At 53.6% G+C, this 22,806-nt stretch overlaps 1 protein-coding gene across 1 annotated transcript; it reads left to right on the top strand.

Moving 5' to 3' along the window:
- Positions 1-3: 3 nt before the first annotated feature.
- UNC119 (unc-119 lipid binding chaperone) lies at positions 4-22,575 on the top strand. The gene is made up of 5 exons (XM_077312818.1): positions 4-485; positions 12,734-12,847; positions 15,966-16,068; positions 17,326-17,498; positions 18,653-22,575. The coding sequence occupies exons 1-5, from the start codon at positions 275-277 to the stop codon at positions 18,763-18,765; spliced, it is 714 nt and encodes a 237-aa protein (XP_077168933.1). The 5' UTR covers positions 4-274; the 3' UTR covers positions 18,766-22,575.
- The last annotated feature ends 231 nt before the right edge of the window (positions 22,576-22,806 follow it).

Below are 22,806 nucleotides of genomic sequence, written 5' to 3'. Positions count from 1 at the left end.
GGGGCGGTCCTGACGCGCGGTCCCGGCCGGCGAGGGTGGCGCGCAGCGGCGCTTGGCCTCGGCTGCCCGGTCGCCGCTCTCCGGGCCGCCCGCGCAGGAGGCGGGGATTGGCGCTCCCCCGGAGGCGGCTCGGCTCGCCTTGCCTTCCCTTCTCTCCGCCCGGCCGTCCCTTGGGCGGAGCCGCGCCGGGCCCGGCCGGGGATTCGCGGCTGGAAAGGCGCTTAGGGCGCGCGGCTGGGCTGGGCTGGGCTGGGCCGGGCCTGGCCGGGCGGGCATGAGCCAGGCCGCCGCAGCCTGTCGCTCCTCGGGCAGCCGCAACGAGGCCATGAAGGTGAAGAAGGGCGGAGGCGGCGGCGGCGGCGGTGGAAGCGGAGGGGCGGCCGGAGCCGGGGCCGCCGCGCCCGCCTGCACCGAGGAGGAGCTGCGCGGCCGCCGCGCCGGCATCAGCCCCGAGGACGTGCTGGGGCTGCAGAAGATCACGGCCGGTGAGCTGCCCCGAGCAGACGGGAGGGACAGCGCGGCCTCCACGGGCCGAGCGCGGCGGTGCTTCGGCCTTTCCCCGTTTTGCCTTGGCCGGGGTCCCTCGACGGCAGCGGGCGGTGGGATCTCCGGTTAGGGGCTCCGAGCTGCTGCTGGTGCTGCTGCTTCCCGGGAGGGCTCGTGCGGGGTCTGGCCTCCAGTCCCGGGAAGGGGCGCTTTGGGGTGGGCGAGGAGGACGGGGTGGAGGCGGCTTGCTTTTGGGGGACTCACGCTGCCCACGGGGACAGATTTCTCCCGGGCTGGCTGTGGCATCCAAAGCGAAGCCCGAATCCGGGGGCACCTGCGCATTGCCCGCCCCTGGAGATTGTGGGTCGATACATTCGGCCCTTAGGGATGCCAGCCTCCCGGTAGGACCAGAGCTGCGTTTCATCTCTGGGCTGCAGAGATCAGTTCCCCGGAAGAAAATGGATGCCTTGGAGGGTGGACTCTGGGTCGTGGTATCCTTCCCCGGGCCGCATCCCCCAGCTGTCCAGGAGTCTCCCGACCCCTTGGCTCCCCCTCCCATCTGTAGTCTTTTAGCTGCCACCGGACTCTGTTTCTCCAGATGTGTGGGACGATTGTCACACTGGGCTCTTTGCTTCTAGTGCCTCAAAGGCAGGGGTAGTCAAACTGTGGCCCTCCAGATGTCCATGGACTACAATTCCCATGAGCCCCTGCCAGCGAACGCTGGCAGGGGCTCATGGGAATTGTAGTCCATGGACATCTGGAGGGCCGCAGTTTGACTACCCTTGCTCAAAGGTGTGATGCCGATTGACATCTCCCTGGTTCCTGGTGTGCCACTTTTTGAGACTGGCTCAATTTCCTCTCCCTCGCTCTGTATGTCTCTCTGTGAGAATGCTACCAGGGTGACCTTTTGCGACAGGGTTGCATTTGTAGGCCCTTGTGTACTTGGCCTTGGAGATTCTCTTGCTTCTTGTCAGGCCGAGAGATGCGGGTTTCCTTTTTGAGATGCCCGCACTATGGGGTGGGAATGGTGACCCACAGGAAGAAAGGCTGCCTGTCCGGCTGCGGGAGGCCGGTGGCTGCAGGCCGAGAACAAAATGGCCGCCAGTGGCTCAAGTGAGTGAGCCAAGCCCAATGGCCACCTATGCAGCATGGAACTGGGAAGAACATTACGGGTGCAGGGCGTGCTGTAGCCTTCTCCACAAAGCTTTAAGTCTTGCCTGGAGGGCACAGGCAGTGTGGGACTTCATAGAGCTCGCTCAAGGGCTCAACAGGCCCTGTGGCTCATACCCTTTGCGCTGGCAGGTCCGTCAGAGGCCCTTGGGTGTCTTTTGACTCCTGGGGATAAAGACGCACGCACAATATTCCCGCCCATGCCCTAGGAGTGGAATTCGGGTGGTGCAGAACTTCTTGCGGGTACAGGCGAGAAATGCGGCCCGGGGTTATGAATGGGCGATCCCATTTTAGCCTTGCCAGTGTGGGTGGAATGACCGAGAAATTGGACCATTCGCCCGTCGGCGGGATAGGATGAAGAAGGCCAAGAGCTATTTTTTGTTTCCTACTTTTTACTCCCCGAAGGAGTCTCAAAGTAACTTACAATCACCTGCCCTTTCCTCCTCCCTATAACAAATACCCTGTGAGGTAGGTGGAGCTGAGAGAGCTCTGAGAGAACTGTGAGAGAGTTCGGAGAGCTGTGACTGACCCAAGGCCACCCAGCTGGCTGCATGCGGAGAAGTGGGGAATCAAACCTGGTTCTCCAGATTAGAAGCTGCTTAAACTTTACACCAAGCTGGCTCTCAAGAAGCTGGGGTTTTTTTTGTACCCTGCTTTTTACTACCCGAAGGAGTCTCAAAGCAGCTTATAATTACCTTCCCTTCCTCTCCCCGCAACAGACACCCTGTGAAGTGGGTGAGGCAGAGAGAGCTCTGAGAGAACTGTGATTAGCCCAAGGTCATACAATAGGCTGCATGTGAAGGAGTGTGGAATCAAACCTCGTTCTTCGGAGTCTACTGCTCTTAACCACGACACCAAGCTGGCTTTCAAGAAACTCTTTTTATGCCCTGCTTTTTACTCCCTCCCCCCACTGGATGCATGTGGATGAGCGGGGAATGAAGCTCAGTTCTCCAGATAAGAGGCTGCCACTCTTAACCACTACGCCACGCTTGCAGAGCTGGTGTCCAGCTGGAAAAGGGAACTGCTTCTTCTGCCCTCCGCAGCTGGTTCTCTGGAGAACTTTCTGAGCTGTTCCACCGATCCAGTCGCGGTTTCCTCTCTCGGCACCCCTCGCACTCAGGATCCAGCCAAAGGGGAACTCAGCCTTGAGAGGCCGTGCCCCCAGAACCTGAGAGGGTGGGATGGCTCAGAAGGAGAAGTAGCTCCTTCTGCTGATTGTGGTTATGTTGTGCCATCTGGATCGCGCTGCCTGTGCACATGGACGGCACTGTGGCATGAATAATTAAGTAATTTAATTAATTAATGCTTTATAGAGTAGCCAAGTAAAGAGAGGGAGGGGCAGTCCTAGCCGTCTCCGATTCGGATGGTTTACGTGAAGCTTCCACAGTGTTTATCATTAGCAAATGCCTCCCCTGTAAAAATTAACAGCGTCCCCCCCCCAACCCCCATTTGCCCACCTCTTCTTGACCAGCATTACATGAGTTGATCTGGTTTCTTAGAGGGGTTTGCTTATACCTGCCTTGAAAGATGGAGAGACCTGGAGTGTTTGGTTTTTTTTTTTTGGGGGGGGGGGAGGGTCCTGACTTCTGGGAGATGCTTCCAGGATTGAATTCCCCCCCCCCCAACCCCTCCTGGTTCCCTCCCCCCTTTTTGCCGATCCGTTTGCTGTTTATAGCTCTCCTACCGCTGCCGGCAAACACTAGCTAATGAACTTAGCCAAATCCCCGGGAGAATAGGGTATGAGCTGGTTAGACGGATGCGGAAGGTTGGTGACATTCTCCGGTTGTCCCCACACCGTCTCAATTTGGGGCAAGTTTCCGAGGAGACCTGCTGTTTTGATTGTGGAGGGTGAAAAGATTTGTACCGATAAGTGGTTGCTGGACAGAGGCAGCCAAGAGAAGGAGCTGTTTTGTTTTGTTTTTTTTGTACCCCACTGGCAGAGAGGAACTCCTGTATAGCTCTGACACAGATATTCGGAATAGGATTTCCTGTGTTGCATTTAAGTAAGCTGCGGTCTGCCTTGGCATAAGCACTGGGTTCCTTTGGGGTTTTCCTCCACCCAGGGTTCCCAGGTCCAGCCTCGCCATTGGCGGGGGTGGGAAGGGTACGGTTGCCACCTCCAGGTAGGGAAACTCCTGGAGGTTTGGGGAAGGAGCCTGGGGAGGGCTGGGACCTCAGCTGAGTGCAATAGAATCCCCATGTGGGCTCGGGCCAGTTCCCACGCTAAAACGCCTTCACTAAAAATAGCTGCCATAATAAAATGCAATTTAAAAAACCCATTTCCCCACCTCCTTTGCGTCCTCCACCAGCTACCCCAGGCTGGGGGTGACACCAAAACATAGCAAGTAGCGGGAGTCAAGAAGGAGGCTCATAAGAACTTAGGATGCCCTGGCCTCAACCATAGGCTTGCTGGAATAGCGCCGTTTTGCAGGCCCTGTGGAACTTTGAGAGCTTCGTCAGAGCCTGGATCGCCACTGAGAATTCACCCCATCAGGTTGGAGCCCAGGCAGAAAAGGCCCTGCACATGTCCTTGGGGCCGGGGATCACCAGCAGATTGGTGTTTGCAGAGCATAATGCCCTCCGCGGGATATATTGAGTGAGGCAGTCCTTCATATGCGCAGTGCCCAAATCGCATAGGATCTTAAAGGTCAGCACCAGAATCTTGACTCCATCAGCAGCTGTGGAGCTGGTGGAGGGCAGGTCCTATGTGAGCCCTTCACGGGGTGCCCGTAAGGACCCGTGCGGCTGCATTTTATACCAGCTACAATCTCGGCAACAGGGCCAAGGGTTGCCCCTTGTAGAGCGAGTTACAGTAATCTAGTCCAGCGGTGACTGTCGCAGTGGCTTATGTTTCTCAAGATCCAGTGTTTTAGCCAGGTATTCTAGATCAGTCTTAGCAAGCGTCCTACGGCCACGCTGATCCCCCACTGAAAATACTTGAACCTGTGATCAACTGGATTCTCTGTAGTAGCGGTCCCCAACCCCCGGTCCAATGACCAGTACCGGTATGTGGATCAGTCGGTATCCGGCCATGGCTCCTCCTGATCCTCCTCCAGTTGCTGCCTTGGAGGCTGCCCTGCCACTCTGTCGTTGGCTCACCTTTGGTGCTCTCCCTAGGCGTGGCACCAGGCAGCTGCTGCTGGCAGCGCCCCCCAGTGGAGTCAGGGGCGCCAGCAGAAAAGCATTGACTGGTCTCCGGTGATAAAAAGGTTGGGGACCACTGCTCTGTAGCATTGAACACTCCCTGAGACTGATCTAGAACAGGGGTAGTCAACCTGTGGTCCTCCAGATGTCTATGGACTACAATTTCCATGAGCCCCTGCCAGCGTTTGCTGGCAGGGGCTCATGGGAACTGCAGTCCATGGACATTTGGAGGACCACAGGTTGACTACCCCTGATCTAGAATACCCTGCTGAAACACTGGAACTTGAGAAATGTAACCAGAGGTATTAGGTGTGCTCCCCCCTCCCCAAGGAGGCACACGGGCAGAGCTCTCCTGTGGCTAACTTGGTCCAACCTGGACTGAAGAGCAAAGGAGCCTATTCCTTGAAGGCTTTGGGAGAAGGTGGTGGGAAGAGGAGGAGGAGGAAGAAGAAGAGTTGATACTTATATGCCACTTTTCTCTACCATAAGGCGTCTCAAGGTGGCTTACAATCGCCTTCTCTTCCTCTCCCCACAACAGACACCCTGTGAGGTGGGTGAGGCTGAGACAGCCCTGATATGCCTCCTCAGTCAGAACAGCTTTATCAGGGCTGTGGCGAGCCCAAGGTCTCCTAGCTGGCTGCGTGTGGGGGAGTGAGGAATCAAACCTGCTCACCAGATTATAAGCCACCACTCTTAACTACTACACCCAGAACTGTTTTTTACACCCTGCTTTTCACTACTCCTAAGCGGCTTACAATCGCCTTGCTTTTCTCTCCCCACCACAGACACCTTGTGAGGCAGGTAGGGCTGAGAGAGCTCTGACGGAGCTGTGCAAGAACAGCTCTCGGAGAACCGTGACTGGCCCAAGGTCACCCAGCTGGCTGCAAGTGGAGGAGTGGGGAATCAAACCCGGCTCCCCAGATTAGAGGCCGCCATTCCTAACCACTGACTACACCATGCTGGCTCTGCTCTCAGCCACCTGACCCTGTTTCTCAGTGGCTCTGCTTACAGAGAGGAATGGGAAGGCGATTGTAAGGTGCTTTGAGCCTCCTTCCGGTAGGGAAAAACGGCATATAAGAACCAGTTCTTCTTCTTCTTCTTCTTCTTCTTCTTCTTCTTCTTCTTCTTCTTCTTCTTCTTCTTCTTCTTCTTCTTCTTCTTCTTCTTCTTCTTCTTCTTCTTCTTTCTTCTTTCTTCTTTCTTCTTTCTTCTTTCTTCTTCTTCTTCTTCTTCTTCTTCTTCTTCTTCTTCTTCTTCTTCTTCTTCTTCTTCTTCTTCTTCTTCTTCTTCTTCAAGCCATCGGCCTAGGAGCAAAGCAGAATTCCCTGCAGTTGGACTTATGGACTTTGTGTTGCCAAGGTGTTCAGCACCACGACTAGCATGCACCATGGCTGCAGATTACCTCCGAAGGGGAGGATCTTTCTGGCTTTGGTGGTTTTGCTTGCTAGCGCTTGTCCCCCTCCTGTTTTAAGCTCAACTTTCGCAAGCAGCCATAGTTAGAAAAGGCTTATTGTTTTCAGCCGAGGCCGGATATTGCCCCCGCACTTCCCTGCTGCGGACGCCATACGCGGGCCTTCCTGAGCTTTGCAGACGCTCTGGACAGAAGTCTCTTCTAGGTGGGGCTTCCTTTTCCTTTGCCAAGGCAGGCTTTGCTGCTCTGAGTTGACTCAAACCAAGCTTCCGGTGGGCAGCCTGAGGCTGCCGTGTCTCTGGCCTGCTTTTAGCCCTCGCCTTCTGTTGGTCTCTGTCCTGAGTGCTAATCCACTAATTGCTTCATCTGATACCTGGCTTATGTGGGTGGAAGGAAGGTTTTTAAATAGCCCCAGGTCTTATCGGTCCCTTATCCAAAGCTGGTTAAGAAATAGACCTGGAGCAGGGAGCGACTTGGTGCAGAAAGGCTTCCCTCTCCTCCAACTTCTCTTTCTAGGTATTGACATGGTGTCTGAAAGTCGGCAAGCGGTGGCAAACCCTAACCCAGGATTCCCCCCCTCCCTCCAAGCTCAGGTTTGCAGACATGCCCTGCTTTCAAGACAATTCTTGGCTTACACCAATCTTCGTTCCTCCCGATTTTGGTGTCATGGGAGACTGGTTTAGCGAGCCAGGAGAAGGAACAAGGGCGCGCATCCCTGACGTGTCCAAACTGTGGATTGAAGGCTTGCTGATGGACGAGATGGCAGAACTGAGCCCGCCCATCTGTCCCAGGCCCATCTTATTATACCTGTGTAGATTATGATGGAGGAAGCAAATGCTTCCTTGGCATCTGAAATGCGTTCTTCGCATTTTAAAAGGCTGCCATATAGTGGATGGAGCAGAGTTGTTCTCTCTTGCCCCGGAGGGATGGACCAGAACCAATGGGATGAAATTAATTCAAAAGAAATTCCGTCTCAACATCCGGAAGAAGTTCTTCATAGAGCGGTTTCTGACTTGAACAGGCTTCCTCGGGAGGTGGTGGGTTCTCCACCTTTGGAAATGTTTAAACAGAGGCTGGGTAGCCATCTGATGGAGAGGCTGATTCTGTGAAGGCTCAGGGGGGTGGCAGATTACAGTGGATGAGCGATAGGGTTGTGGGTGTCCTGCATAGTGCAGGGAGTTGGACTAGATGACCCATGAGGTCCCTTCCAACTCTATCGTTCTATGATTCTATGATTTTATCTATCAACAGAGGTGAAACATCCAGTTTCCAAGATGTGATAGTCCCTCGGGACACCCCATTGGTCAGGCTGCACCTGGAGTCCTTTGTGCAGCTCTGGAGGCCTGACTTCAAAAAGAATATAGCCAAAATGGAGCAAGTGCAGAGGAGAGCACCAAAGGGAATCGAGGGCCTGGAGACCAAGCCCTACGAGGAAAGGCTGCGAGACTCAGGAATGTTCTGCCAGGAGAAAGAGGAAGCCGAGGGGAAACATGAAGGCTCTTGTGAAGTATTTGAGAAGCTGCCACTTAGAAGAGGGTAGGGAGACATTCCTCTGGGCAGCTGAGGACAGGACTGGCAATCACACGGGTTCAAATTACAGGCGGAAAGATACTATCTGGAATTTAGGAAAAAATTTTTACACAGTAGGTGTAGTTCAGTGGAACCGGCTGCTTAGGGTGGAGGTGAGCTGGCAGCTTTCAGGCAGTGGCTGTGTTGAACCTGCGTTGAGCAGGGCTTGCCTGGATCAGGGGTGGCCAAACCGTGGCTCTCCAGATGTTCAGGTCCACAGTTTGGCCACCTGTGCGCCAGGTGGCCTGTATGGCCCATTCCAGCTGTACGAGTCTATGATTCTAAGCTGCTCTGTTATCAGGTCACTTCACTGGTCCCGCCATCCTTCTGTGGGCTATTGGAGTTGTACCGCCTCCCTCCTAATTTGTGGGCAAAAGCCCCTCCTGAATGTTGCTGGGGGGCAGGGTCCCTCCTGGCCACTGGCAGGAGGTGGAGGGGGGGGAGCTAGGGTTGCCAAATCCAGTTTGGGAAACTTCTGGAGATTTGGGGATGGAGCCTGGGGAGGACAGGCATGGGGTACAGTGCCACCCTCTGGAACATTTTCTTCAGGGGAACCAATCTCTAGTCCAGAGAGGACCTGGAATCCCCGGGGATCCCCATGCCCCACCTGGAGGCTGGCATCCCTTGGGCTGAGTCTGGGTACGTTTAAGGATGCCAGTCACCTGGTGGGACCTGGGGATCCCCTGGAATTACAGGACAACTCCAGACTCAAGAGATCAGTTCCCCTGGAGAAAATGGATGTTCCAGAGGGGTGGACTCCATAGCCTTCTGCTCCATTGTGGTCCCTCCCTGCCCCAAATCCCACCCCCTCCCAGCTCTACCCCCAAAGTCTCCAGGGATTTCCCAACCCAAAGCTGGCGGCCCATGCGCTGGCCGGAGGGGAACACTGAATTGTTAGCAAGGCTGTTCTGTTCCCATTCCCCAAGGCCAGGCATATTGCTGTTAGAACATGGAGAGCCCATCTTTTGTTGGGTCCGGGGCCTGTCAGCTGTGCCATGCAATTCCGTACAGGAAGCCCCACCTTGCCGGCAGGAAACTACCGGGAGCCTTGAGCTTCTGCCACTGTTCCAGATGAAAGCCTTCGGAAGGCCCGGCTCTGGTTCCGTTCCGCGGAAGTTCCGTGGAAAAGGGAAAGAAGAGCTGAAGTGCCCCTTGCTGGAGACTCTGTGCCACCCGCTTTTCGCACACTCACCCTTTTGGATGCACCACTGCCATGGTTTCTATAGCAACCCTCCCTGCCCAGGAAAGGGAGAAGATAATTGCCATTGCGGCAGGTGGGAAGGGAGGGGTGAGCCCAGGAGAGCACTCTGGGTGGCCTCGAGAAGCACCAACCGTGTCAGTACCTGGAGCAGGTGAATGTCTGCTGCAGCGGTGCTTCTGGAGTGGAGAACAACTTTCTCTGCACCAAGAGAGAGCCAGCTTGGTGTCGTGGTTAGGAGTGCCAGCTTCTAATCTGGCGAGCTAGGTTTGATTCCTCGTCCCCCCACGTGCAGCCAGCTGGGTGACCTTGGGCTTGCCATAGAACTGATAAAACTGTTCTCACCGAGCAGTAATATCAGGGCTCTCTCAGCCTCACCCACCTCACAGGGTGTCTGTTGTGGGGAGAGGAAAGGGAAGGTGATTGTAAGCCGCTTTGAGACTCGTTCAGGTAGAGGAAAGCGGCATATAAGAGCCAACTCTTCTTCTTCAGTAATATCAGGGCTCTCTCAGCCTCCCCTCCCTCACAGGGGGTCTGTAGTGGGGAGAGGGAAGGGAAGGCAAATGTAAGCTGCTTTGAGACTCATTCTGGGAGAGAAAGGCGGCATATAAGAGCCAACTCTTCTTCAGTAATATCAGGGCTCTCAGCCTCACCTTCCTCTCAGGGTCTCTGTTGTGGGGAGAGGAAAGGGAAGGTGAATATAAACCGCTTTGAGACTCCTTTTGGGAGAGAAAAGCAGCATATAAGAACCAGCTCTTCACTGGGTTTCTGTTGTGGGGAGAGGAAAGGGAAGGCGATTGTAAGCTGCTTTGAGAAGCCTTCAGGTAGAGAAGAGTCACAAACTACTTATGGCAACCCTATAGGGTTTCTAAATAAATCAGCCTTTATTTTTATAATCCTCCCTTCCCGGTTGGCTCAGGGCTGGTCACGACATATTAAAACATACAATTCAAGTTGATGTAAAATCCCCTCTTAACATGTTAGGTTGGGGTCGGAGATTGGCTTTTCCTGTAAAAGGAGGATTCTTTGGCAGGGAGGCTGGCAATCGTCGCTGTTAAATTCCTGGCTTCAGCGCTAGGCCTGGTGGAACACATCTGTCTTGCAAGCCCTCCGGAACAGTTGAAGGTCTAAAGGGGGTTTGCCACTTCCTGTGATAGCGTCATAACCCTGCAACACAACCCTGGACTTCCTGGGAAATTAAAGTCCTTTTCTCTTTTGTTAAGGGACAAGAAAAGAAACGGCTGCTGCTGGATGCAAGGAGAGCCTAATGGGTGGGAAGTGTAATGGGTGGGAAGGCTGAGCTGTGTAATGCAAAATACAGTCTGGTCACTGCAGGACGGTCATGCCCTGGAGAAAGGTTGGAGGGATGGACCAGAACCAGTAGGATGGGATTAATGCAAAAGAAATTCTGTCTCAACATCCGGAAGAAGTTCCTGACAGTCAGAGCGGTTTCTCAGTGGAACAGGCTTCCTCGGGAGGTGGTGGGTTCTCCATCTTTGGAGATTTTTAAACAGAGGCTGGAGAGCCATCTGATGGAGAAGCTGATTCTGCGAAGGTTCAAGGGGGTGGCAGGTGACAGTGGATGAGCAATAGGGATGTGAGTGTCCTGCATAGTGCAGGGGGTTGAACTAGATGACCCAGGAGGGCCCTTCCCAGGAGCTGGAGGCATTCTTTGTCTGTTCTTCGGAGGCATTCTTTGGCCAGGCATGGAAGCTGGAGGCATTCTTTGGCTGTTCCTTGGAGGCATTCTATGGCCAGGCACGGAAGCTGGAGGCATTCTTTGTTCTTTGGAGGCATTCTTTGGCTGTTCCTTGGAGGCATTCTTTGGCCAGGCACATAAGCTGGAAGCATTCTTTGACTGTTCCTTGGAGGCATTCTCTGGCCAGGCCAGGAAGCTGGAGGCATTCTTTGTTCTTTGGAGGCATTCTTTGGCTGTTCCTTGGAGGCATTCTTTGGCCAGGCACATAAGCTGGAAGCATTCTTTGGCTGTTCTTTGGAGGCATTCTTTGGCCAGGCATAGCTCACATTTTCAGGTGACCTGGAGGAAGGCAGAGCCTCTGGAGAAGGGACATACTCTCCATGGTGGTCCTCATATGAAGCTGATGGCACACCCTGGATGTTGATGTTCATCCAACCTATGAAAGAGCCAAAGTGCAGGGCAGTTGTTAGACTGGAATGTAGGACCCAGGAGTCACCCGGCCTGGTGGCAATGAAGCGACAGCTGCCTAGGCTGAGCTCCTCAGGGGAAAGGGCTAGGTACCAAAGGCCCTTGAGCTGTGCCGCCCAGGCCCTGTGCTAGGACTCCAGTCCTGATCTCCGTGTGCCAGGGATCTGAGCTGCCGCCGTGGCAGATCAGTGTGGAGGCTTCTGGTTCTCAACCAGCCCACTCCGGGTAGCTGCCGACCCTTGTGGAGGGGTGGCCATGTGGAGAGCCAGATGGTGCTTCAGCAAACTCTCCCGGCCCCTTGCCAAGATCCACTTAATGAGCAGATGCTTCAGGTGGTCTTTCTCATCAGGCTTAAGACAAGCTAGCGATTCCCCCCTCCCTCCCAGGAGCAGAGCAAGAAGAGAGGTGTGTGTGTGTGTGTGGGGGGGGACTTCTACTATTTGTAGGATTTGCAAAGGAGCTTTACTGTTTGCATTCTACCCCTCTTGTACAGGGGTAGTCAAACTGTGGCCCTCCAGATGTCCATGGACTACAATTCCCATGAGCCCCTGCCAGCGTTTGCTGGCAGGGGCTCATGGGAATTGTAGTCCATGGACATCTGGAGGGCTGCAGTTTGACTACCCTTGCTCTTGCAGATGCCCAAGGCATTTGGGGTGGCGATTGGAAGAGGGATGCTGGCAGATCCCTCTGTGTATTTTTTTGGGGTGGGGTGGGGGGGAGAATCTAGAAAGGTGAGACTTCAGCTTGGCCATGGGTTTTGTGAGAACGTGAGGCCAAGCGCCGTGTCCCTTTACTCCCCCCCGCCCTTCCCAAGCATTATGGCCACTCTGGGTATTTTTAAACAGATCGTCCACATAGAAGTTGAATCCTGCAACCAGCATAGATGATGTAGTGGTTAAGAGAGCCAGTTTGGTGTTGTAGTTAAGAGAGGCAGCCTCTAATCTGGAGAACGTGGTTTGATTTCCTCCTCCTTCTCCACATACAACCAGCTGGGTGACCTTGGGCCAGTCACAGTTCTCTCAGAGCTCTCTCAGCCCCACCTACATCCTTGAATGTCTGTTGGTAAGAGAAGAAGAGAAGCCGCTTTGAGACTCCTTCAGGTAGTAAACAAAGGGGCTCAAACAAACAGAAGTATGTTTGCGTCATACCACTGCCAACAGGAGAAGAGAAAAAGGAGACGCCTGAAATTTGGGAAATCCATATTTCGAATCCTGTTTTTGTGACCACATAGTCTAGCAAGTTACATCTTAAGGAATGACTTTCATTTCTTCGTTCTCTCCCGGACCTCTTTGCTGGGTGCCTCTCTGCCACCGATCCACAAGGACTTGGCTAAATTTTACAGGTTTTTGAAGGACCTGGCTAGAGTGTAAACCAGGGGTAGTCAAATTGCGGCCCTCCAGATGTCCATGGACTACAATTCCCATGAGCCCCTGCCAGCAAGTGCCGGCAGGGGCTCATGGGAATTGTAGTCCATGGACATCTGGAGGGCCGCAGTTTGCCTACCCCTGGTGTAAACGTTATGGCTTTTTGATGCTCAAGGACGTCTCCAGTTGAGGCCTGCCTAACTCTGTGACTTTTTCCCCTGCAGATTATTTGTGTACTCTTGAGGAGAACGTGTACAAGATTGATTTCACACGCTTCAAAATCCGGGACATGGAGTCAGGCACGGTGCTGTTTGAAATCACGAAGCCCCCGGTTTCAGGTGAGTGACAGGAGCAGGTACATTTGCCCATGGCTCTTCCCTCACCCCCTTTCTCAGCAGCTCTCTTTCTGGGAAGGCTCTGACGGCCCTTTCCTGTGGGTCATGCAAAGAAGAAAGCCAGGTGAGGCCAACACCATATGGGTCAACCTTGGCTTGCCTTTGTGCAGGGTAGCTGCCACATTGGGTGGTGCATGAGCTTGGAACAGCTGCCCTGTTCCTTCCCCCAAATCCTGCCCTTTGGCCTGGTTCACACATGCAGGCGAATGAGGTGGGGGCGCAGGCTATTTCCTGGAGGAGTGGATTCCGACTTTGATGGTTCCTTTGCATTAAAAAAGGTAAAGGTATCCCCTGTGCAAGCACCGGGTCATGTCTGACCCTTGGGGTGACGCCCTCTAGCGTTTTCATGGCAGACTTGATACGGGGTGGTTTGCCAGTGCCTTCCCTAATCATTACCATTTACCCCCCAGCAAGCTGGGTACTCGTTTTACTGACCTTGGAAGGATGGAAGGCTGAGTCAACCTTGAGCCGGCTGCTGAGATCGAACTCCCAGCCTCATGGGCAGAGCTTTCAGACTGCATGTCTGATGCCTTACCACTCTGCGCCACAAGAGGCTCTTAGATTATTAGTTATTCCTCCTCAAAGGAACGTCAAGAATGAAAACTTTTTAGTCACTCATTCATATGCCCCATGTTTTTAGATACACAGTGTATATGTGGGAAAGTACTGATTCTGCGTTTTATTCCCATTATAATCTCAACCAGGGCTCATTCCGCACACATGCACTTTCAATGCCGTTTAGAAGTAGATTTTCCTGTTCCGCACAGAAAAATCCAGCTGCGAAAGCACATTGAAAGGACATGATCTGATATGTGCAGAATGGGCCCAGGGCTTCGTGAAACCCTGGGGTTTCTGGACAGCCCTGGAAGGTTTCCTAAATGGGTGGCAGTTAATTAATTTTTAATATATTTTTTTAAATCTTTTAAACGTTTATCAGGTGATATGCCCATATATGACCATGTTGACCTGTGCCTCCCCCTCCCAAAATGGCCAATGATGGGCCTGGAGGGGGTAGGAAGGGAAGGGGCACTGGTGGGCGTGTAAACAGCTCTGCCTCCCAACCGTATTCCGCACAATTACGCCACTTCTAGGGCTTCTGGAAGCCTAAAGAATGTTTCAGAATTTGCTCAGCGGTAAAAACGTTGAGAAAGGCTGCCATAACCCAAGCCCATTCCTTTTTCTCCCCTTTCTTCACCTCCTGAGATGCACATGCTCCCTCACAAGGTTGAACATGGCCACCCAGGAGCGCACCTTTTCTGCCTTAGTTGCGCACTCTTCATCTTTCCAGAGTCTGGAGTGCAAAGCAGGGAGGAACCCGAGACAAAAGAACGCAATGCATCACATTTGCATCACTCATTCAGAGACCTGATGGAATGTGGTTCGAGTAGCAGGCCAGGCGCCCAGGCAGCCAGGCCTGCAGTATTCAGCTGTACGGCTGCATGAATGATCCACCCTGCAGTAGCCGGGACTTGGCAGTTCTGATGCAGCCTCCACAACAGACTCGTTGCTGCATGGAACGGAGGACACATCCGCACGAAGAGGAATCTCCGTTTTGCTCGGTGCAGGCGCAGAGGTGTCCGCATGGGAGCTTTCTGTGCACTTTGTTCTGTCTGCTGCTATTTTCCATGCATTTGTTCAGGTCAGATAGTCCTGTCCCACTGGCAACCAGCAAATTATGTCCTTCGGCAGTTCAGTACTGCAAAAGACAGGCCTCTCCACTGTGAGTAATAGCAGCTTGGTGTTGTGGTTAAAAGCCAGGTTTGATTCCCCACTCTTCCTCCACACGCAGCCATCTGGGTGAACTTTGGCTAGTCACAGTCCTGTTACAGTCATTCTTATAGAGCAGTTTTCCTCAGAGCTCTCTCAGCCCCATCTACCTCAAAGGGTGTCTGTTGTGGGGAGAGGAAGGGAAGCTGCTTTGAGACACCTTCAAGCAGTGAAAAGCTGAGTCTATAAACCAGCTCTTCTTCTTCTAGCAGGACAGCCAACGGCCAGGGGCTTATTTTCGATAGCTGCAACTGAACCAAATCTTCAAAAAGAAGCTCATTATTCCAGCTGTGAAACCCTTTTTGAAGAAGATTTTGTTTAGCCGCAACTATAGAAAATAAGCCTCAGGCCGCTGGCTGCTCGGCTGTTACTCACAGCGGAGAGACTAGTCTTGCGACTTTGCCGTGCCGCTGGTTTCGCCCTGAAGGAAGACTTTGATTACATGCAGCAGACGCTGACATGAATATTTTGCTGCTTGCCGGCCGTACAGGACTATTCGCCTTGTTATACGGAATGAGATTGCTGGCCCATCAAGGTCATTACTGTCTGCTCAGACTGGTAGCGACCTTCTGCCCGCCGAGCAGCTATTCTCCTGCTGAGCCACGGCCTGTCCCGAAATTGCTAGGGTGACTTCCCACATTAAAAAAAAAAGCCAGCCAGAGGTGTGAGAAGGGTCCATTCCACACACATAGGATAATCCACTTTCAACGTGCTTTGACAGCTGGATTTTCCTGTGCGGAACAGGAAAATCTACTTCTAAACTGCATTTAAAGCACATTATCTATTGCATGCAGAGTAGGCCAAGGAAAATGGTGGTCGCAGAGGACTGCCGTAGGGAAAACGGTGCTGATGTGATCCTTAAAAATCGGCAGTTTCTAACCCGGAAGGCATGAGCATAGGTTTGGACCGTACTCTTCCACTCCACCCCTCAATGGCAAAATACTGGTTTGGAAACAGTGTGTTGAGGATGGGGAAAAGTCAACTTTAACATAATAGGAGTGTGATAAAGTCTGAGTCCAGTAACACCTTTAAGACCAACCAAGTTTTATTCTTGGCATAAGCCAGTGGTTCTCAGCCTTGGGGTTGGGTCCCCTTTGTGGGGACGAATGACCCTTTCAAAGGGGTCGTGGCAGGGCAAGCAGCTTGGCCGGTGGGGGGGGGGGGTCGCCATCCACACAACAGAGTTTTTGGTGTGGATCTTTCCTCCATTTCCAGCAGTGAGGCCGCTGCAAGGGACTTCTGGGATACCAGCAGATGCTGCATTCATGCTTGTGCCTGTTTTGTGTCCTTCCAGAACGGGAGCACGACGATAAGAAGGACATTGACCCGAACGCGGGGCGCTTTGTGCGCTACCAGTTCACGCCAGCTTTCCTCCGGCTGCGCCAAGTTGGAGCCACGTAAGTTTGTGACGGCTTTGGTGGGGAACGGAGAACCTCCGGTCCGTGGCCAGTTTGTGCAAAGCATCCAGGTGAAATGACCCTAAGAAGCTTGGCCTCTCCGGATGCAGGTCTTTGCAGCCAGCTTTAGGACTGTGCTCTTCTCTGCTGGGGTTTTGGGAATCCCAGAGGTCACCGGACTTACAGTGGAGGAAGCATGCCCACTTTATGGTTTTTGTTAACACTTGGGGAAGGAGGGATCGACTCACCTCCTGGTCCCAATTCACTCCCCCACCCCCCAGCTGCTGTTTCCTGCCCCACCACAAAGCATTTCAACATTTTTGGTCATCTCACAGGGCTCATTACTTTGTATAGTCTGCCTTTCTCACTGAGACTTGAGGTGGATTTCACAGTTCCTCCAACAGACTGGGACATCCAATTACGGAAATCCGAGAACAAACAAGAGCTCAAACAGAGCTGAAGCCAAGACTGAGCTTTTTAAGCATAACGTTGTGGTGTTGAAACGACCTAGAATAATAAAATCCGAGGGCTGGAAGGGGCCAGACATGCCATCTAGTCCAGCCCCCTGCTCGATGCAGGATCAGCCTAAAGCAGTGGTTTTCAGCCTGGGGGTCAGGACCCCTTTGGGGGTTGAACGACCCTTTCACAGGGGTCGTGGCAGGGTGAGCAGCTTGGCTGGGGGTGGGGGGGCGGCACCACTGTTGCTGCTCCTCCTGCAGGCATCCGCCAATTAATATACAATTTATACAATTTATATACAATCATGAACCATGGATCTTTACGCCATTGGTCAGTTCGGGTTTAATCTCTGTGAAAAAACCTTTGCATAATGTTATGGTTGGGGGTCCCCACCACATGAGGAGCTGTATTAAAGGGTCGCGGCATTAGGAAGGTTGAGAACCACTGGCCTAAAGCATCCAGGATAAGTCTCTGTCCAGCCACTGCTTGAAGACTGTCAATGAGGGGCAGCTCCCCACCTCCTTAGACAGCCCATCCCACTGCAGAACTACACTGATATCCAACCGGTACCGTTCTACAGACCTAGTCTGGAACATACTTATAGCACTAGGCATATTTGTATTTCTTTAACCTTTTTTGTTCTTGAATCAGTTTTGGCGGGGCGGGGTTAGGTTTTTTCCTCCTTCTCCTTGGGAATCGCAGCAATACCTAACTGGCTGTTTTGTGTGAGGCTTTTGGGCCCTGGGAGCATGTGGGTCTCCCGGGGAGCCAACCATTGCCCTCCTCTCTCCATCGCAGGGTGGAGTTCACAGTCGGCGACAAACCCATCAATAACTTCCGCATGATCGAGAGGCACTACTTTCGGGACCAGCTGCTGAAGAGCTTTGATTTCGAATTCGGCTTCTGCATCCCCAGCAGCAAAAACACATGCGAGCACATCTATGAATTCCCACAGCTCTCCGAGGACCTCAGTAAGTGGGTGGCAGCGAGTCAGCTATTTGGGGTATCCTTTGGAAGAAGACCCTTCCTTTCCTAAGGGAGGGACCAGTGTTCTGGGAGGAGTGTGTGTGTTTGTGTGTGTTTGGACTTCCGCTCCGGTCTGCTGTCAGCTTCCCGCCCCAAAAGTTGTAGGACCGTGGATGCTTTCATAAAACCTACTAGTTGTGCTATTCGAGAGAAGTGCCCATCTCCTGTCTTGAGCAGACTACAGGGGAATGCCCCCAGCCTTGAAGAAGTTTTGAATGACCTCCTATTAGGATCACCTTGGGTCCCGTATCTCACAGTAGCAATTGGACCAGCCTTTATCAACCTTTTGGCTGTGGAGGAGCCCCTGAAATATTCTTCAGGCTTCGAGGAGCCCCAGAACCGCGTCAGAAAAAGGCAGGTCTCCAGTCTCCGCCCCTTTCCCAGGCACGGTAACCACACAAGAATGCCGGAAACAGCTTGTGGCTGAGTCCCTTAAGGCAGGATAGAGGGGAAAGATGGGGGAGCTTCTTTGGGGGAGCACTTACAGAGCCCCAGAGCTCTGGGGAGGCCAGATAGAGTATCCCTGAACTAGACTATCCCTTGTTCTCCAGTCTGTCTCCAGGCCCAGTTCAGACGCTGTTGATCAGATACACGCACTAGTTAAGGCCCAGCTAAAACAGGTTCCCAGGCCTAAATAAAATAGCTTCTATTGTGAAAATATTGGGGAAATGGTCATATATTGATGGGCTTCCCCATCTTTTTTGAGCCTGCAGCGACCTTTGGAATTCTGACACACAGGGGAGAGCAGAGCCGTAAAATGCTTGCCACGACCCAGGCCTGAAACGATTGCCACGGCATAATGACTCAGGGAAGAGCCTCTTGTGCCCTGAGGCCAGCCACTGCCTCAGGGCGCAGCCAATCAAATCTCCAATACCCAATCAGAAACCTTGCCGGGCTGATCCCACCCACGGGTGGAGAACCTCTTGAGCTCAGGGCATGGTGCTGTAATGACCGCCTACAAAGTGAAGAGGAAAAAACATAAGCAAAGCTCATAGGCCACGCGTTGGGGGACCCCTGCCCAAGATCCAAGCCAAGAGGGTGAGATCTTGATTACACGTCCCTCCCTCTTCCTTTTCTTTCTTTCTTTCTTTCTTTGCAGTCCAGGAGATGATCCTGCACCCCTACGAAACGCAGTCGGACAGTTTCTACTTTGTAGACAGCAAACTGGTGATGCACAACAAGGCGGACTATTCGTACAGCGGCGGGCCCTGAGAAAGACGACCAGACTTTCCGAACCCCGGCGAGATGGCCTGCGGTTCCGCCCGTTCGCGGACGCAGGCAGCCAGGCGCAAGGACTCGGCCCCCGCCGGAGTTTCATGACTCAATTAGTGACGTCTTGACCCCGCCCCAAGCTTCCTGACCTTGCGGGGCGGGCCTCTTTGCCCTGCCGGGTACCCGTTAGTTGCTTAAGGCTCTCAGAATAGCTTTGGGTAGTCCCTTCTGCCTAGCAAGGCCAGCGTTTTGCACCGGACTGTGTCCTGGGCCGTGGTTTTGATTGCTCGGCGTCTTTTGTGTGCTCTCGCTCGCGGGGGCTCTTGGGATGCGCACCCCGGATCGGACGGCGCACGAGCAGAGGCTCTTGGTCGCATTCCTTGTCCACCACAGCTCCTGACTCGCCGTTCAGGAAATTGATGTGTTGTCATTTTGCAGCTTCTGCACTGGAGAGGGTGGGTTTGGTTTGTGAGTGTCGCCTGGCCTGGGGTGCGGGCCGGGCTGAGTTCCTTGCGGAACGGCTCTTTGCTCAGAGAGACCAAGGGGTGGCGTCAAGAGGGTTTCTCCTGGTGTCAGAAGTATTTTGTCGAGCGGGGTGGGGGGTGGGGAGGGCACTGGAGGTGGGGTGGGGGCCTTTTTCCTCTCCCTCGGTCAGATGCCAAGCTAAGAAGGTTCTTTGCCGCCGAGCTCTTTCGCTCTTTGCAGATCTCGCCCACCGTCAATTCTCAACCAACTCGGCCGGATGCTGGAGGGTCGCTGCCAAGGTGGGGACCCAGCTAGAGTTCCAGTTTGCGGGAGGCAGTCAAGGGGAGCAGGCGTATCTTGGGGTCCTGGGGAGCTCGGGAGAAATGACTTTGCCTCGGCTCTGTCCAGCGTCTGCTTCCGAACCGTTCTCCGTGTGGTTGGTTTCTCCCCTTTCAGTTGCCTTTTCGTGAATCCCCCAGAAGAAACCTTACTAAAACACATGAATTTAAGCACCCAGGGAGAGGAACTGCCGTCGGTGTCTCGCCTGGAGCCATCCTGGGAGGAGTCTGAGTTCCTCATAGACCCAGGGTAGCAACTTGGGCAGGGATGTCAGTGGGGCCGTGGCTTAGCGGAAGACCCTCTGCTTGGCATGCAGAAGTCCCCAGGTTCAATCCCCAGCATCTCCTCTTAAAAAGGACCCAGCGGCAGTTGATGTGAAAGACCTCTGGAGAGCGGCTGCCGGCCTGAGTAGACAATACCGCCCTTGATGGGTCCATAGCCTGGTTCAGCAGAAGGCAGCTTCACACGACAGCGAACCTGGCGGGAAGAGCCGATCTTTCCTTGGAGCGGAACCGTGTCCCGTCCTGTCCCCCGAGATGAGTATCTCCTCCTGTGTTCCCCTTCTCCAAATGGCTTGGCAGCCGCTGCCACTTGTAGGTAGTGCTCGAAATCCTTGGTGTCCCCATTGTCACATTCCGTGAGTCCCGTGGAACTATTGTGCGTCATTTCCCAACGAGCGGAAGTGTAGAGGTTTAGTCGCAAAAAACGGCATGTGTAGTGGCGCTGGGTGGTGCTCCAGTTTGCAGCCTGGGTCCCAGACGCCGGCCACCCCAGGATCTTGTGGCATGCTTTGGGCACAGTCTTCCAGAGGCCGGAGCCTTCCCAGGTGCCACGATGGGTCTCGATGCGGGCCTTAGGCATCGGGTTTCTTTGAAAACCAGCCGTTCTGCGTGGAAGGCAGGCACAAAGAGAGCCACTTTAACAAAGCCACCTCCTGCCGTGCAAGGGCAGAACTAGGTTGGTTGGTTGGTTGGGGGATCCGTTTCATGCCTGCAGCTGACCCCACACCGTTGTCCCTTTTCAATTGGTAAGACAGAGTTGTCACGGTTACTTTTCATAACGTTAAAGCCCCGCTCCCAAAAGCATAGCTAAATTCATTGCTGGGTGCTAATAGGTTAAGAGGTTAAGAGCCTCTTGTGGCGCAGAGTGGTAAGGCAGCCGTCTGAAAGCTCTGCCCATGAGGCTGGGAGTTCGATCCCAGCAGCCGGCTCAAGGTTGACTCAGCCTTCCATCCTTCCGAGGTCGGTAAAATGAGTACCCAGCTTGCTTGCTGGGGGGTAAAACGGTGATGACTGGGGAAGGCACTGGCAAACCACCCCGTATTGAGTCTGCCATGAAAACACTAGAGGGCGTCACCCCAAGGGTCAGGTATGACCCAGTGCTTGCACAGGGGATACCTTTACCTTTACCTTTACCTAATAGGTTATACGTCACCCATCGCCCGTTCCGCTCCAGCTTCTACAACTTGATTCCTGCAAGCATGTCCATGTTGGGCCTCAGGGACGGCCCCCTGTTTGGCCTCAGGGCTTTGTCGCTGCCTGACCTGCCGTGGGGCACAGAACTGAGAGGAAGCAGCAGAGGGCGGGTTAGGGAAGAAGCCGGAAGAAGGGGAAATAAGTTCCGCCGGAGCGATAGGCAACACGGCGGAAGCGGAAAGCCAACGGCAGTGAGGTAGGGCATCGTGAAGGAGAATTCCCCATTAGGTAGTGAGATGTGGTTGACCTTTGCAGAGGTCATTTTTGAGGAGACAGGCATGGTGAACTCAGCTTGGCTGATCTCCTCAGAGTCAGGGACAGGCTGCCGGCATTTTGCCACTGTGAGTCCGTGTGGGTGCCTCAGAGTTGCAGAGCATCCCAATTCTGTTCCCCAAGGAAGAGGGAAGGAGGTTCAGCAACCAGGGCATCACTGGTTCTCCACCTGCAGGGCAGCGTTGGGTTGCCGGTCCTCTGTTGCCGGGCAGCATTTCTGGATGCTGACTTTGGCGATGGGAGGAAGGGGCAGCTGCAGAGACGAAAGGGGGCACAGTGTGCCAACCCAGCACGCTGGCACCCGTCGGCCCTCCTGGCAGGATCCCCCAGTGGGCGACAGTTGGCCTGTTAACTTAGGTCCACGACAAGTGATTTGAATGGATTCGAATTCAGCGCTAGAAGAGTCCCTGTTGTCCTGCTTCATGTGGCGGGAGTAAGGATGCCAGGCTCCAGGTGGGACCTGGAGGTCCCCTGGAATGTCAGCTTATCTCCAGACTGTGGGAAACGGCTGCTTTGAAGGTTGGAGCTATAGAACTTCCAGGAGTTTGGCAACCTGGATCTGGCGACGACCTTCCCATCCCCTGCCCGTGTCCAGGGGGAACCTGGCCACCCTAGATGGGAGATATAAAGGGTCTCTGTGCTTTCTTGGGGATGATCCTCTTCTTCCACTGGCATAGAGATCTGAGCCTCCTAGAGCTTGCTGGTTCGGAACCTGGGTTTGGATCCTGCTGGAGGGTCCCTGGGGCTGAAGGGACCAGCTCTTGGGCTGGAGCAAACCAGGACCCGCACAGCCATAATGGTCCGGTTCCTTCCCCCGTCCCCCCGCCCCACTGTGTGGTTCTTGTCTGCAGTCTGAAGCGGCAGCGTGCCTCAGCTGGAGTTGAAAAGGGGCTTCGCTCGGAGGGGACGGTGGTGAAAATCAGCCGGGGGTCTGCAGAAGAAGAGCAGCCAAGGTTCGCCGTGACATTTTGCGCAAAGGAAAGACTCCCATGTTGGCCAGAAAGGGGGCGATAGGATGACTCGTCCCGGGTACTGGTCAACTTGTCTTTGGCAGGGAGGGTTTTCATCCGGGGGCCACTGGGCTCGAGGCACCCACCTTTGCAGCAGGTGACCCGGAAGGTATTCCGAGGAGAACCCAGAGGGCGACGCGGACTTTGCTGTTTGCATTTCCAGCCTGAAGAGCAGAATTCATTTCCATCCTCCATCGCTTGATGTTTCCGTTGAGTCCGACTTTGTGATTAAAGGCATTTGTCCAACACATTCTGTCTCACCCGAGTCTCCTTGTGCAGGGGAGTCCCTCTGGGCAGGGCTTGGGCACTGAGGCAGTGGGGACCCCTTTCCTGGCGGTACAGGCAGTACAGAAATATTATTATTATTAACATTAATTATTAATATTAACATTATTAACATAATAATAATAATAATAATAATAATAATAATAATAATTTTGTACTGCCTTTCCAAAATCTGCCCAGGACAGTGTAATTAT

Source organism: Paroedura picta, chromosome 15 (genome assembly GCF_049243985.1).
Source record: "Paroedura picta isolate Pp20150507F chromosome 15, Ppicta_v3.0, whole genome shotgun sequence".
Taxonomy (NCBI): Eukaryota; Metazoa; Chordata; class Lepidosauria; order Squamata; family Gekkonidae; genus Paroedura; species Paroedura picta.
Note: the sequence above shows the minus strand (reverse complement) of the source record. Positions and strands in the feature narration are given on the sequence as shown.

Excerpts from the sequence above, each read along its gene's own strand:
- UNC119 (XM_077312818.1), top strand. The coding sequence starts at position 275 with ATGAGCCAGGCCGCCGCAGCCTGTCGCTCCTCGGGCAGCCGCAACGAG. Across the intron at positions 486-12,733 it reads GCTGCAGAAGATCACGGCCG|ATTATTTGTGTACTCTTGAG; the intron begins GTGAGCTGCCCC and ends TTTCCCCTGCAG. Across the intron at positions 16,069-17,325 it reads CTGCGCCAAGTTGGAGCCAC|GGTGGAGTTCACAGTCGGCG; the intron begins GTAAGTTTGTGA and ends TCTCCATCGCAG.